At 34.7% G+C, this 14,829-nt stretch overlaps 1 protein-coding gene across 1 annotated transcript in view; it reads right to left on the bottom strand.

The window, feature by feature from the left end:
- The window catches only part of IQCM (IQ motif containing M), a 270,054-nt gene that overhangs the window by 139,576 nt on the left and 115,649 nt on the right, over positions 1 to 14,829 (bottom strand). Inside the window, exon 7 of the mRNA XM_089911275.1 lies at positions 13,563 to 13,621. Within this exon, the coding sequence (XP_089767401.1) occupies positions 13,563 to 13,621 (59 nt within the window). The remainder of the gene's footprint in view (positions 1 to 13,562; positions 13,622 to 14,829) is intronic.

Here is a 14,829-nt window from a genome sequence, read left to right as displayed (position 1 = left end):
AAACATTAGACACTGAGCTTGGCAAACATTTGAACAGGGAATTTCCTTTCAACTGCTAATGCTTATACAATAATATATATTAAACACTACATCAGTTGTAGAGTTTGTTTCAGATATTGCTACTAATTAGTTTTGGCTGATATTGAAGTATTTTGTATGTTCCATTTATAAAAGCACTCTTTGCCCATCTGTTCATAGGTTGAAAGTGATTAAAGGACACTTATTTTGGCTGTTGTAAAAGCCAAATACTTTTTAAGCTGCAAATATGTGACAAAATCAATTCAGGTTGCCAAGTTCAGAAATACATTAAAAGAGATTTGTGATGCCTCCCTACCCCCAATTCCTCTTCCAACTTGCATTATCGAGAAGTAAATATCACCGCTTTCCTGATTAGACTATCATGCCTGCTTTGTCCAAATGCTTTGTAATTTAGTTATAATTTCCACATTTACTCTGATTTGGATCCTCTGCTACCAAGCTGTGTCAAGGGCTTTCGTTTCCTGTACTTGCAGCCTTGAAGTAGAAACACGTGATGCCCTCATGCTTTGAATGCTGGATCTGAAAGTAACTTGGCTAACAAGTGAAACAAGTTTGTGGCCTACTTTTATGTCCTATATGAGATCTGTTCAGTTTAAAAACAATGTATTAAATTCAGCATGGGTGAAAGAGATTTTTAAGAACAGGGATGTTACACATTTCCATTAAAAATCTTGTCTCAATATTATTTAGTACTCCATTTTCAAATCTTCCCAAGGGTTTAGTAATTCATGCTAGCAAAACCTATTCACTTAAAAAAAATCAAAACAGGATTCCTGGAACTTTTAAAAATAGGTGCAATCCTCCTGAAGTGGAAGATAGACACCAGTTTAGTTAAGGCAAAAATTTTAAATAGTTTAAGTATGTGAATGAGATGTGTTTTCTTCTGTGCTTTCCACACTTTTTTTGTGTTCTGATCATTCCTCAAAATGCTAGCCTGCCCTGAGCCAAAAAACCCAAGACCCCTCCTATTTTGGGTAGCTCCCAGTTCCATGGCAATCTCTTTCACTAGATCATATTAAAGGGTGAGGTTGATATTCTGCAGCCAAGGGTACTTGGCTTCAACAGTTTACAACCTCAAGTGCTCTAACTAGTACCTATCCAGAAAGGCAAATGATACAACGGGCTGGGAGAATTTCTTCTCCCTTCCCCCATACCTGATTTTCCTAGGAAGACATTCTCCCAGCCCATCATGTCATATATCTGGAAAGATGGGTTTTATTTTTGCTGCTGCTGCTGCTTGGTTTCAAGTTTCTAACTGTTCTTCCTCAAAACAAGATAGAGCTTTTTAAATTTCAAATTCAGTTCAAAAAAATGCAATTATTCTTTCCTGCACATATCAGCTTTTTGGAGGAACACTATTTGTTATGAATTAAACTGAAATTATCATTTCAGACAATACAAAAACAAAAGCAGAGAGGAAACACTGGTTTTGTTCAAATTTAATTGATTCTGACATTATGGGCAAGGTAAGCATGATGCACTTCCAGGGAATTCTCTCTAAAACAAACATTTAAACCACCTTTTTATTGTACCTACATGTTTTTATCTGAAGGGCACTGAAAAACATTACCACTGAAGATGACTGTAATGACTAGGGTGTTTATGCCAAAGGTGTAATGGGAGCTGATATTTCTGTGGCACAGCACCCAGAGGTGTCAATTTTTCACGAGCTTATCTATGCAATAGGGAACATAATGAGTTGTATAGTCTTTCTCCCAAAACATTCATTTATTCCTCTTGGGGTAGCCCTTTGCTCTCAACCCAAACTTTGGTCAGTTATGGAGAAGAGCTGGCTCTACCCCCTGCCATCCGTCTCTCTCATCTCTGCTCCAAAAGAGCAGACAATGAAGATGGGTGCCTGTCCACAGATTCCTTTTCCCTAGAACTGGGCTTTAGGTAATGAAATAAATCCCCACAACAGTTCAGGTGATTCTAAAAACAATTTCTGATATTATACTCAATATTTTATTCCCACCCACATAACTGTTTTAGGTACTGTCATTTTCAGGAATTGAGGAGACACTCAAGCAAACACGCTCAGAGTGGTGGTCAGAAAGCAGGTCAAATTCTACTAGAAAAACAGGAAATGTGGACAGTCTTTGGAACAACCTGGAGAGGGATGGGACTTTGTAACCCCCTCTCCCCATGCTTCTGCCTCCCTACTCTCCCTCTGTATGAATGCTTCCATGAAAAAGAAATGGAAAATCTGATTTTCTCTGCTTGAGAAAATCTGCTTCTCTCCATTCATTCTTATTTTACTTTTCTGGGTAGGATTACTGTGACTTAGAGATGAGAACTTATGTGTTCTCCCTCTCATTATTCTGCTTGCTGTTTCTCAGATGTTTTCCTTCTGATTCCACACAGGAATTGTTACCAATAATGTCTGTTTCTTTCCCTACCTGGTTATTGTTCGCATCAATAAGGAAAAATTACTTTTTATAGCAGCAGACAGAAAAATTATTCATTGACCAAGGAATGGAGGAGGGGGAGGTCTTGCTCTAAAAGCCCCTTCTCCCTGAGTGTAGGCAAGGGTGAGATTTTCATAGGAAAAGGGGCTAAAGGGGCGGTATGGGGCAGAGGTCTTGTCATTTAGGTTCATGGAAATGGGTGGTGATTTCCTGGACCAGGGTCTGCACCTCTTTTCTGCCCTTTTATGGCCCTTTGGAGTTTGGGTCAGAAGCAGAGGGAACCAACATGGTGTCCTTGGGCAGGAATTTTAGCATTAAAATGAGATGATAAATAGTTGTAGAGAGACCTTTGTCCCAATTTCAAGTTCAGCCAGCTTATACCACTTCCTTGTAGTTAAGCCCTCTTGGTCCTGTCAATGTAAACACAGCTAGAAGATAAAGTCAGTCTGGTTTTCTGCAAGTTTGTCCAGAGGGAGGTTTTTATTAGAAATGAGTTTGGTGGGCGGGGGTGCTTCCTTGCTTTTTTGAGGAAAGCAGGTGTCCTTGTGTTTGTTTAATATCAGATCGTATTAGTTATCAATCAGATGGTATGTGAAGAACTAAAGAAAGTAGTAGTGGTGCCAAGAGCCAGAATGTGTACAAAAAGGATGCCAGGCCATCCTGAATTCATTTCCTTTGTTTTAATTTTATTACTGTTTTTTGTTTTGTTTTCACTATATTACTATACCAGGGAATTATTTATGATGTTTCTCAATTTCAGGAGGGCAAATTTCAAGATTCTCATAAAATCTTTGTAAACAAGGTAGAGAAATATAGGCTGACTGGGCAGTCTTGGGCGGTAGGGTGGATAGTGTCATTACTAGCTGAGATAGGGAATATAGGAGAGAAGACATGGAGAAGGGAACACATAATTATTGCAATTTTGAGAGACGGTTATGGGATATCCCAGTGAAGATACCCAGGAAGGAGCAGAAAGTCTGAGATAGGAGTTATAAATTCCTGAAAGGGAAAAAAATCATTAGAAGGCAGAGAAAAGATCCAAAAATTTAATCCATGCATTGAACAAATATATATTCATTTACTCATTCATTCATTCATTCATTTAGTATAAGATACTCTTCTAGCTTTGAGGATACACTGATAAATAAAACATAGAAAATTCCCTGTCCTCATTAAGCTTATGTTCTAGTGGGAGAGACAGACAGTAATCACAGTAAACAAGTTAATTATTGAGTATTTTAGAAGGCAATGTATGCTTTGATAGAAAATAAAGCAGAGTAAGGAAGTTGGGGAGTGCTAGCAGGGGTGGAAATTGCACTTTTAAATAGTGTGTTATGGCTGGTGTGGGATTATTGAAAAGGTAACGTGTGAGCTAACTATCTCAGGCAAAAGTGATAAGGAGCTAAATCCAATGTTGAAATGTGATAGCTTTGCTTATAAAGTTCTGCAATTGGTTAATATACATGATTGTACAAATAATTCCTCTCAGACTCATGAGGATGGTTAGGTACCTTTCCTCCATCATTGTAGTTATGACATAACTTAATTCTCTGGGTCTATCACCCCTCTATACTCTGAATTCCCTAAGAGCAACTACTTTTCCTTGTGTACCTGGCAATATATAATACACGAAGGGAAGAAAAAAAGGGATAGAGAAAGAAAAGAAAGGAGAGACAGCAAAAGAACAGAATAGGGATACGTTAGAATATCTGAGAAAGGCTCAGGGTTTGCTTGTTTGGGGGTTTATTTATTTTTCAGAAATGAAATCAATGTGAGTATTGCCCTTAAGAGACTGACCCCCAAAGCTGATATATGATGGGCTGCATGAACCGATCTAGAATATCTACAGTTTGGTTCTACTCTACACTGTATTCATAAAATTACATCTGAAATACTATGTTCTTTCCTAAGCATCACACTTCAAGAGGGATACTTTTGAGTATGGTGGGCATCTGTTCCTTTCCTCTGTTTTCACCTCCTTTCCCTTGTGGAATTGCACTTCTTCTCCATTCGTATGACTAGGATTTGTCTAGGGCTGGCCATGTCATCCAAGCTGGAAGGTCAGCCAGAATATTTCTCTGTGTGTGTGTGTCTAATAAGAGACCTTTCTTTCTGGTAAGAGCAGGAAGTAAGTCAATTACAAACAGGTGGAAGCCAACCATTTTGCTTACCACATGGAGAAAAAGTCTGTAGTAAGAGGTTTTAAGGCCAAACAGGGGCAAGCAGAGATTTAAAATGAATGAAAGGAGAGCACATCCCGAAGACATTACTTGAACCTGTTGAATCAGTTGAGCCTAAGATGTTAAAGAGATAAAAAGAACGGATGTCTGACATACTCTACACTCTTGGAACCTCTACTTATATGAGCAAACAGATTTAATTACCATTTTGCTTAAGCTAATTTGAATTAGCATCCTAATAAATATATAAATATAATAAAGATGTGTGTGTGTGTGTGTGTGTGTGTGTGTGTGTGTGTGTATAGAAAGAGAGAATCTAAAGAGAGAACTGGTAACTAGAGTGGCTTCAAAAAGACAGAATCAGGACCAGTGGGTACCAGCTCAAGGGGGATAGGTGCTGAGCCTCACAGAGAGAGCTGTCAAAGTCAGAGCACTAATTAGAATGAAATGGATTCCACTTGAACAGAGTAATTACTAATCCCTGGAGTTTTCAAGTAGAGGTGATGTAGGTACCATGTTATAGAGGAGATTCACCCTTTGGATAGAGGGTTTCAGTAGAAAATCTTTAAGGTTCCTTAAACTCTGAGATTCTATAATTCCCCAAAGACAAAATACAACTAGAGGAAGTATCATTGGAGAAATATCCACTATAAATTTATTTTCAAAAAATGCTTAGGCTGGGTACTGACCCAGAAAAAATAATCTGTTCACAGAAGATACCATAAACAAGCTAATATTACATTAGTAATTAACAAATTTTAGAAGAGACCAAAGGAAAGTTATTAGGTGGTAAACTGTAAAATTGTTTTGAGATAAAATAAGAGGACTTGACCCATTTCAGAAAAAATGATGATGGACAAATGCAGTAATTTTAGAGATATAAAGGAAACATTAAAGTACCTAGCTAAATCTCCAGACTCTGAAATGTGAATTTCATACTTAGATATGACAGTAAATGTACTATATTCTATTATATGAAAAAAGAAAATTTAGAATTCTTAGCACAGTTTTGCTTTTCAGTAACATATTAGTGAGTCATATCTGGTTACTACTACCCTTTTAGTTCTAGCATGCTACAAAATAGGAAGGGAAAATATATAATTATTCCTCATCTACATATTTACATGAACTATCTGGATGCTTAGAATCCTAAAGAATGAAAAAAAAAGAGGAACTTAAGGGTTCTAAAATGGTACACTTCATAGATGGTATATTTAAACAATGTTTTTATCATCCAGAATTGAAACAAACTAAATAGTAAAATGGTGAAGGGCTGATGACCACCTTTTACAACTTCTTACAACTTCTTACAACTTTAACATTATGAATTAACGATAGAATATTTTTCTTCTATGAGTTAAAGACCCATCAATTTTTCTATTCTGTACTTGGAAATCAGTCAGTCATTTTAAAAAACAATTATGTACTTTAGAAATTCAACAAAAGGAAAATTTATCGAAAGGAAAATTTATCACTAAAGTCAGATGAATCTGCAAAGAATTAACAGCTCACTGCTGAAAGACATCAAAAGAGAATAAGTGTTTTATTCATGAAATACAATAGTTTATCTGAACAAAGAAGGAGATACTATTTGCAATATAGTTAGAGGTGCCAAACAAATTCAAGTGGACCTCAAGGAAGATATATGAAGAAATCTTTCTCACAGAAAATAAAAGTACAATGTCATGGTAATAGTACAATAGATTACAATCCTGGTTCACAATTTTCACTTAGATATTGAGAATTAACTCTGTGTGCTAATGTATTATTTCCTTTTAGTTAATAATATAAACTGCTTTTGATATTTTTATATTTATGATACCACACAAAATAAGAGAAAATGTGTTAAGCATGAAGAAGTTAATGAAAAGATTTTAAAAAAGGTGATGCTAGGAAAAGACAAGATCCCACTTCATTGCAAAATATTCACTTTTTACCTTTATCAGGGTAAAAACATAAACATATATACTATAATTTGTGTACATATTACTTTTTTTAAATTACAAATTAAGAATTACATCTATTGGGCTTTAATTCTTTCTGGTTTAGAAATCTTACATAAAGTATTTTACTTTGAAAAACAATAAAACTCGTAAAAACGTTCCTTTGGCAATTCTATTTGAAATGAAATTGCTTGGCTCGCTTTGCAAAGCTCATCATAACCTTTCTTTTCCCTTAAAAAAGGTTTTAGGCTTTCTCAACCATACCTTAACCTTAAGGATTTCTAACAATCTTCTGACATTTATGGAGTTCTAAAATTTCAAAATTTACCATTTAAATTGAATATTGAGGAAATAGAAACTTGCATTCTGAAATCAAATAATTTTGCTTTATATTGTTCATTTATGAAATTTATATTCTCTAAATGTTGGGCAAGGGTGTATATGAAATGAGTATTTTTAGCAGAATTGAAAATCAAGACAATAAGATCATATCCCTCATAAAAATAACACAAATATATATTTAAGAACCCCAAAATAAAATCAAGTAGCCACTGTGTGGAATCTGGAACCTGGTAAATTTATCCTAAATGTACTGGATTTGAGCATTATAGTTCTTTGTTTAATAATGCTGCTAATGAAAAGTCTTATATACATCTGTATACATATTTGTATAGCAAATGGACCTAAGCACTACTGTTATATCTTTTTCTCTCCTTCTAAATTTTGAGATCTTTACAGTTGAAAACACTAGAAGATGGACAAAAAAATAGAAATGTGAAAATATGCATTTTAGGTTCATGATCACTGAAGATTAGGACAAAAATAATTATAACTCTGCCTTATCTACCACTCTTTATCCATATAAGGCAACAGGTTCCCTTCCCTCTCAAGAACAGGAGTGGGTGCCCAAATTTGCAGTAATTCCAAATCAAGTGCAGCAACAGCATTTTTAGTTTGCTCAACTTCCCATCCCAACCTTTTAACAGCCAAGTGACTGCCTCCTTAAAAAACACTGCTGAGTGGGTGCATAAGCCAGTTCTATTTGCCAGCTGTAGAGAGTTCTCTCAAAGCTTGTGGCTATGGGTAAATGAATTCCATCATTTTTTTTTTTCTATAACTAAGAAGAGGGGGAAAAAACCAAACTCTCTTATATTTATTGTAGCCTGGCAATGGTGATATATGTGTGACATATTTTCACCCTTGAAATGCAAAAGTACTTTAGAAATTGGCCAGTACCTTACTGAAATTGACAGATGACTGATGGAAGGTTATAATATACTCTGTCTCATGCAGACTCTATGGAAACCTCTAGCTGAAAATATATGAGAGATTTCTCTCTAACAAGAAAAATTCTTTAAGACAAGCTTAAAGGGTCCCAACATTTGGATTCTAAAGTTTCACAGAATTTCTAAGACATAAATGGTATAGGATTTCAAATGAAGAAGAAAATCTTAAGAGTGTTTCACTTAAATATTTTCAATGAAATGTGTCTGCATGTGAAATATTTAGTTTTATATCATTCACTACTTCACTCTGTTTTCACATTGTTCCACTTTCTTTTATCTCTCTCCAGAATTCTATCTAGTAATATGTTTTAATCACTAGAGCCACTCTTGTACTTGCTAATTCATTAGTTTCAGTCTACTTCTCTTAAGTAATCATCAGAAAGGCTGTTAAAATTTAAGATACAAATGGCATAAAAGCAGCATGACTGAGTAAGAAAGCTGTGAATTGAGTGTTGGACTCTAGTAACAATTTTGGGGTTTTTTTTTCTTTTTACTTTTGTGACCTTGAAGAAGACACTTAATCTTTTTAAACTTTTACTTTCTCACCTGGAAATTAAAAGAATTGAATCAAGTGATCTCTAAACTTCCCTTCAGCCATCATCCTCTAAAACATTTATGACAGCTCTGCAAAAGTTAACTAGATGTCCCTGCAAAACTGCCACAGCTCTTTATGCTGCAACAGATGGCAGGCGGTACAGGAAAATGCTTAGCATTCAGAGTAGCTGGTTGGCTCCAGGAAAATAAATACAATAAACACTCACCTTTCAGAGTGTACAACTTTTTATTATTGAAAGGGCTGGACCAAATTTTACTTTAGTAATACCTATGAGAAAAAAAATGACTTCCCACTCAAACTAACCAGGTAAAGGATATTTACAGGAAAAAGACTTACACAAGAAGATAAGCTAACACCATCAAATAGTTTAAAAATATATAGTATGTTTTTCCTTAAAGCAAGTCTTTTTATGAAAAGGTTTTTGATAACAAAGTCAATTTCTTTAATAGATATGGGTTATTCAGATTTTCTATTTGTTCTGTGTCAGTTTTGGTATGTCTTTTTTCAAGAATTTGTCCATTTCATCTCAGTTACTGAATGTGGTAGGCATGAACTTATTCATATAATCTTTTCTCCTTTTAATGTCTATAGAATGTATAGTGATTCCACTTCTTTCATTTTTAATATTGGTAATTTGTGTTTTATCTCTTTTTCTTAGTTTTGTTAGGAGCTTACAAATTCTACTAATCTTTTCAAAGAACCAACTTTTGGCTTTCTTAATTTGCTTTATTGTTTCTGTTTTTTATTTCATTGCTTTCTGTTCTTATCTCTATAACGAATGTTACATGTGCACTTAAAAAAAACATATCTTCTACATTTGTTGGTTGTAGTCTACAAACGTTAATTAGTTCAAATCAGTTGACGGTTTGTTCAAATCTGCTATGTTGTCATTTACTTTTTTTACTAATTTTCCTATCAATTACTAAAAGACGTGTAAAAAAATTCCAGTCATAATTATGTAGTTGTCCATTTTATTCTTTAGTCCTGTCAATTTCTGCTTTATTTGTGTTAAAGCTCTATTATTAAGTCATACACATTTAGGATTATTATCTAATTCTGATTAATTCATTCTTTTACAATTATGAAGTGTCCTCTTTATGTCTGGAAATCGTCTTTGAAGTCTACTTTGATGTATAGCCACCCTAGCACTCTTCTGCTAGCTTTTTTTCATTGTGTATCTTCTCTAACCTTTTACTTCCAATTAATGTCTTTTTATGTTCATCTCTTATAAACAGCATAGAGTTGGTTCTTGCTTTTTTATCCATCCTGACAAGCTCTTACTTTTAACTGCATGTTTATTCTGTATATGAAATATAAATGTTGGTACAGTTGGGTTTAAGTCTACCATTTTACTATTTGTTTTTTATTCACCCATTATATGTTCTCCCTTTCCTGTCTTCTTTTGGGATAACCAAATAGTTTTTGATATTCCATTTTACTTTTCGTATTATCTTTTAGGTTTATCTTTTTGTATTAGTGGTTGCTCTGGGAATTACAATTTGCTTTCTTATCCCACTCTACTTAGAATTAATACCACTACACATAAAATGAAAGAAACTTGAAAAGTATAAGTCCATTATTTTGCTAGCATTGTCATATATGTTTTTGCATCTACCTACTTATAAGTACCATAATAATGTTATGATTTTGCCTAAAATGTTCAATTTAAAAATAATTGGAAAAATATTCTTTTTCATATATTTTCATCATATATTTTCTATGTTCAATGTTCTTTATTTTTTCTTGTAGACTCAAATATACAACAGGTGTCATTTCTCTCGGCATGAAGAGCTTCCTTTAACATTTGTGAAAAACAGATCAGTTGGCAGTATATTCTCATTTCTTTAATTTAGCTGAAAATTTCTTTTTTCAACCTCAATACTGTGAGATAATTTCACTACATACAGAATTATCAGTTGATAATCTTTCTTTTAGCACTTTAAATATATAATTTCATTGCCTTCTGGTCTGCATCATTTCCAGTGAGAAGACATCCATCATTCTCAGAATTGTAACCCTTTGTACAATGTGTACTTTTCCCTGCTGGTTATTTCAAAGGTTTTCTTTGCCTTTAATTCTCAACTCTTTGCCTATGATATGCCTACGTGTTTTTTCTTGTGTTTATCTTGCTTAGATGTGATATCTTCTTGGACGCGTAAAGATGTTTTTCATTAAATTTGGAAATTTCCAGCTATTCTTTCTTTCTTTTTTTTATAAATGTATTTATTTTATTAATTTATTTTTGGCTCATTGGGTCTTCATTGCTGCACATGGGCTTTCTCTAGTTGCGACGAGCGGGAGCTACTCTTCATTGCAGTGTGCGGGCTTCTCATTGCGGTGGCTTCTCTTGCTGCAGAGCACGGGCTCTAGGTGCATGGGCTTCAGTAGTTGTGGCCTGTGGGCTCAGCAGTTGTGGCTCGTGGGTTCTAGAGCACAGGCTCAGTAGTTGTGGCGCACAGGCTTAGTTGCTCTATGGCATGTGGGATCTTCCCGGACCAGGGCTCGAACCCATGCCCCCTGCACTGGCAGGTGGATTCTTAACCACTGCGCCACCAGGGAAGCCCCCAGCTACTATTTCTTCAACTACTTTTTCTGCCTTATTCTAGTTCTCTTCTTCTGAGACTCCAATTCACATATGATAAGCCACTTGATATTAATTTATAGGCCCATCAGGCTTTGTTCATTTTGTTTTCAATCTATCGTTTTGTTCAGATTAGTCTCTATAGATCTACAAGTTTACTAATCTTCTCTACTGCCTTCTCCAATATGGTGTTCAACCATTCAATGAAATTTTCACATCAGATACGTTATTTCTCAGTTCCAGAACTTTCATTTGATTATTGTCCTTATATTTTCCATTTATGCACTGGGATTCTCTGTTATTAGGAACATCTTTTTCTTTAAGTTCTTGAACATTTATAATAACTGCTTTCAAGCTCTTGTCTGCTAATTCTAACATTTGGAATATCTTTTTCTTTGATGTAACCCAGATTTTCCTGTTTCTTAACATGTCTAACATTTTATTTGTTGTGTACTAAACATTGTACATTGTAGGGATTGTGGATTATGTTACTGTCCTTGAAAGAATATTGATTGTTTTTTAATTCTAGGTGGCAGCTAAGTTACTCGTTTATCATCTTGAACTTGTTGAGGCTTAGTTTTATGCTTTTGTTAGGGTGAATCTGTTTGTTTCGTCCCTTGTACTAAGGTGAATTCATTAGTCCTGGGGTATAATCTCCACTCCATAGGTGTTGGCCTTCCAAGATTTCCATGGAGAGGCTGAGGTGTTTACTAAGTACTGTCATCTGAAAGGACTTAAACTCCAATTTCTGTCTCCCTCCATGGTGAACAGCAACTGAGAACTCTGCCTAGGCTTTAAATTCCACAAATGTAAGGAGTCTCTCTTGTTCACCCCGTCCTTAGCATCTAATACAGCAAGTGCTTAATGTTTCTTGTTAAATGAATAAACTGTGAAAGACTGAAAGAAAATTTTCTGAGCAGGACAAGACACAATCTGTTTTTCCTTTTCCTCTGGAAATTGTTCATTTGTTCAGTTATATTTTCTGAGCATCTACTACATTGCTGGGATTGTGCCATGAGCTATAGATAGAAATGTTAACAGAATCAACCACCCCTACTCTCACAGAACTTGAAATTTTAGCCAGGGATCATTCTGGCATAATTTAGCTTATAGTATGTAGCAATGACTGCAATTAAAGGACCTATGTTTAAATCCAGCTCTATCACAGACTAGCTGATTGACCCTAAGTGAAATATTCAACCTCAGTTTACCCATCAGTAAAATGGTGATAATAAAATACATCATGTGTTGTTACGGGAGTTATATGAAAGTACCTCGTACAAACTAAGCACAGAATGAATACTACTACTAATGAATTTAGCTACTACTAAACTTAGTATGAGACTAAATCTCAGAAAACACCTAATCTTAAACTGGATATTTATTTATTGGAGGTTTAAACAATTATTTGGGATTATTTCACAGTCATATTTGGCCAAGATTTACCATATAGTGCAATTCCATAATACTTGAACCTTAGAGTCAAATGTATTTGGGAATTCAGATTTTGTTTCAAAGTCTAGGAAATTAATATAGCATGTATACCATATATTATGTAACATGTCTGGGGCAGTGTCCCATCATTGAACATATTAATATTAATTAGCTAATATAATTAATGTTAATATGTATGCAAAGTATGAATATTCACATGAAGTGGGAAAAGTAGAGACTGAGTAATCATGATCACTTATTACTTCAGGTCAGGTTTTGACATTAAGAGTTTTGGCACCACCTTAGGTGACATCAACTTTCAGTTTCTGGAGCTTTCCAGATTTTGGAATTGTGAATAAGGGATTATGGACCACACCTTTTGAGTAACTGAGAGAAGGAATTAAGAAGGATGTCAAGTAAGAGAAGGTAGCTTGAATAATATATTTGAATAAACCTGTATTTACTAGGGGGTAAGTTTTCCAAACTGGTTGCTCTGACAAACTTCAGTCTCCAAGGTTTACCCTTTTGCTATTTGCATCTATATGGCTTGACACAGAGCTTTGCACCGAGTCAGTACAAAAATAATATCTGGTGAATTAATAAATTAATGTATTACCAGTGAAAAAGAAAGCACAGGTCTGAAACCTGTCCTTTTCAGAAACTTCAGTTAATTTTCCATAATCCCTTCTTTCCATCTCACTCTCCAATCTATCTCACAAAATCAGTTATTTTTTCACAAAAGTTTGTCAACAAGTTTGCTACACAAAGAAGCAGAGCAATCTTAAGAATGCCTCATAGAGTCACTGAAAGGCATGCTGTACCATAATGAATTGCAGGACATAGTTTCTAATAAACAAAACTGCTGAAACATCATACAGTACTGTTTACAATGCTTTTACTTGCCACTGCAAAGTAAACCTACAGCCTGGTCTACTGAATGAGCATTAATACACTCAAAAAAATAAGAATGTTTTATCCTTGCCTTAGTCAAATTAAATGGGAACTTTGAAAAAGATACGTTGAAAACTTGAGCTTTCAACAACCTACATTTCTTTAAACCAGATACTTAAGTCAGGATAAAACCAAAAGCAAGCATATTAATTTAAACTTTTCTGTTATTATATAAAAGATATACCTGGGTTGTGGCTTTGATTCTGGCTTGACAGACTGTTGTTCTTTTTTGATAAAACTTTTCTAGAATAAGAGGAAGAAGAATTGACACAATTAGGAAACCAACTTCATTGTCTATAAAATCTTAATTCCATTGATGTTCTATTATATTATCAAAGGGAGAAACAACTGATCCATTATAATATATAAGCCTAAACGTTGATATAAGTATATATTATAAACCTAAACACATATAAATAAGTATACTCAGAGGAGTATGATCACAGAACCTCCTCCGGCATATTTTGGCCCCCAGGAATACAATTCCTTCTGATCATTTCAGTGAGCAAATATCCATAAAAATCTACTAGAGATAAGAATTTATTTATTTAATTACTTATTTGCCCTCTGTCTTATAAAAAGTTTTAAGGTAGCTTACAAAAAATATAGTATGTGTGAAAAAAGAAAAAAAAGGATATCAAGTTAAAGGGAAAATACGGATAGAAAAATAATGTCAAGTGTTTTCTGATACTGCTTACTGTGTTACAAAGATTTGCCTCTCAAATTCCCAGCTATCAGAGTGTTACAGACTGAACTGTGTTCCCCTAAAAGTCATATGTTGAAGCCCTAATCCCCAAATGTGACTATATTTGGAGATAAGGCCTTTCAAGAGGTAATTAAGGTTAAATGAGGTCATAAGGGTGAGGCTCTAATCCAATAGGACTGGTGACCTTATAAGAAGAGGAAGAGATGCCAGGGGCATGTGTGCACAGAGAAAAGGCCATGTGAGGACACAGCAAGAAGCAGCCATCTATAGGCCAAGGAGAGAAGCCTCAGGAAAAACCAACTTTGCCCTAGAACTGTGAGAAAATTAATTACCGTTGTGTCAGCCACCCAGTCTATACTATTGTATTACGGCAGGCCTGGCAAACTAAAACACAAAGTAACAAAGAAAACACAGTAGTTCTAACATTCACAATATCTATAAGAGAAGTAAACTTATTTTCTGTGAAAAATTTCTTCCATGAGTCCTTCATAAGAAGCCTGGGATAGTATAATGGTCAGTTTCAACAGCATGTCTTCAACAATGACACTTGAAAGTTTACTATGGATCTTTTACACAGTCCTTCAATGTCAGTCAACAGTTGAAAGAACAACTTAGGAGATGATTCTCCAAGATCTCAAAATAACTGGGTCATTCCCTTTCTGGTCATTTGGTGTGATCCAAAGGTTAAACTGATACCTAGAGGCATTGCATATCCATTTTATAATCTGCTATGACAATTATTTTG

Source organism: Delphinapterus leucas, chromosome 5, assembly GCF_059928025.1.
Source record: "Delphinapterus leucas isolate spDelLeu-1000000601 "Yukka" chromosome 5, BTC_Dleu_Yukka2, whole genome shotgun sequence".
NCBI lineage: Eukaryota > Metazoa > Chordata > Mammalia > Artiodactyla > Monodontidae > Delphinapterus > Delphinapterus leucas.
The sequence above is the reverse complement of the archived record's forward strand: the minus strand, read 5'-3'. Positions and strand labels throughout refer to the sequence as shown.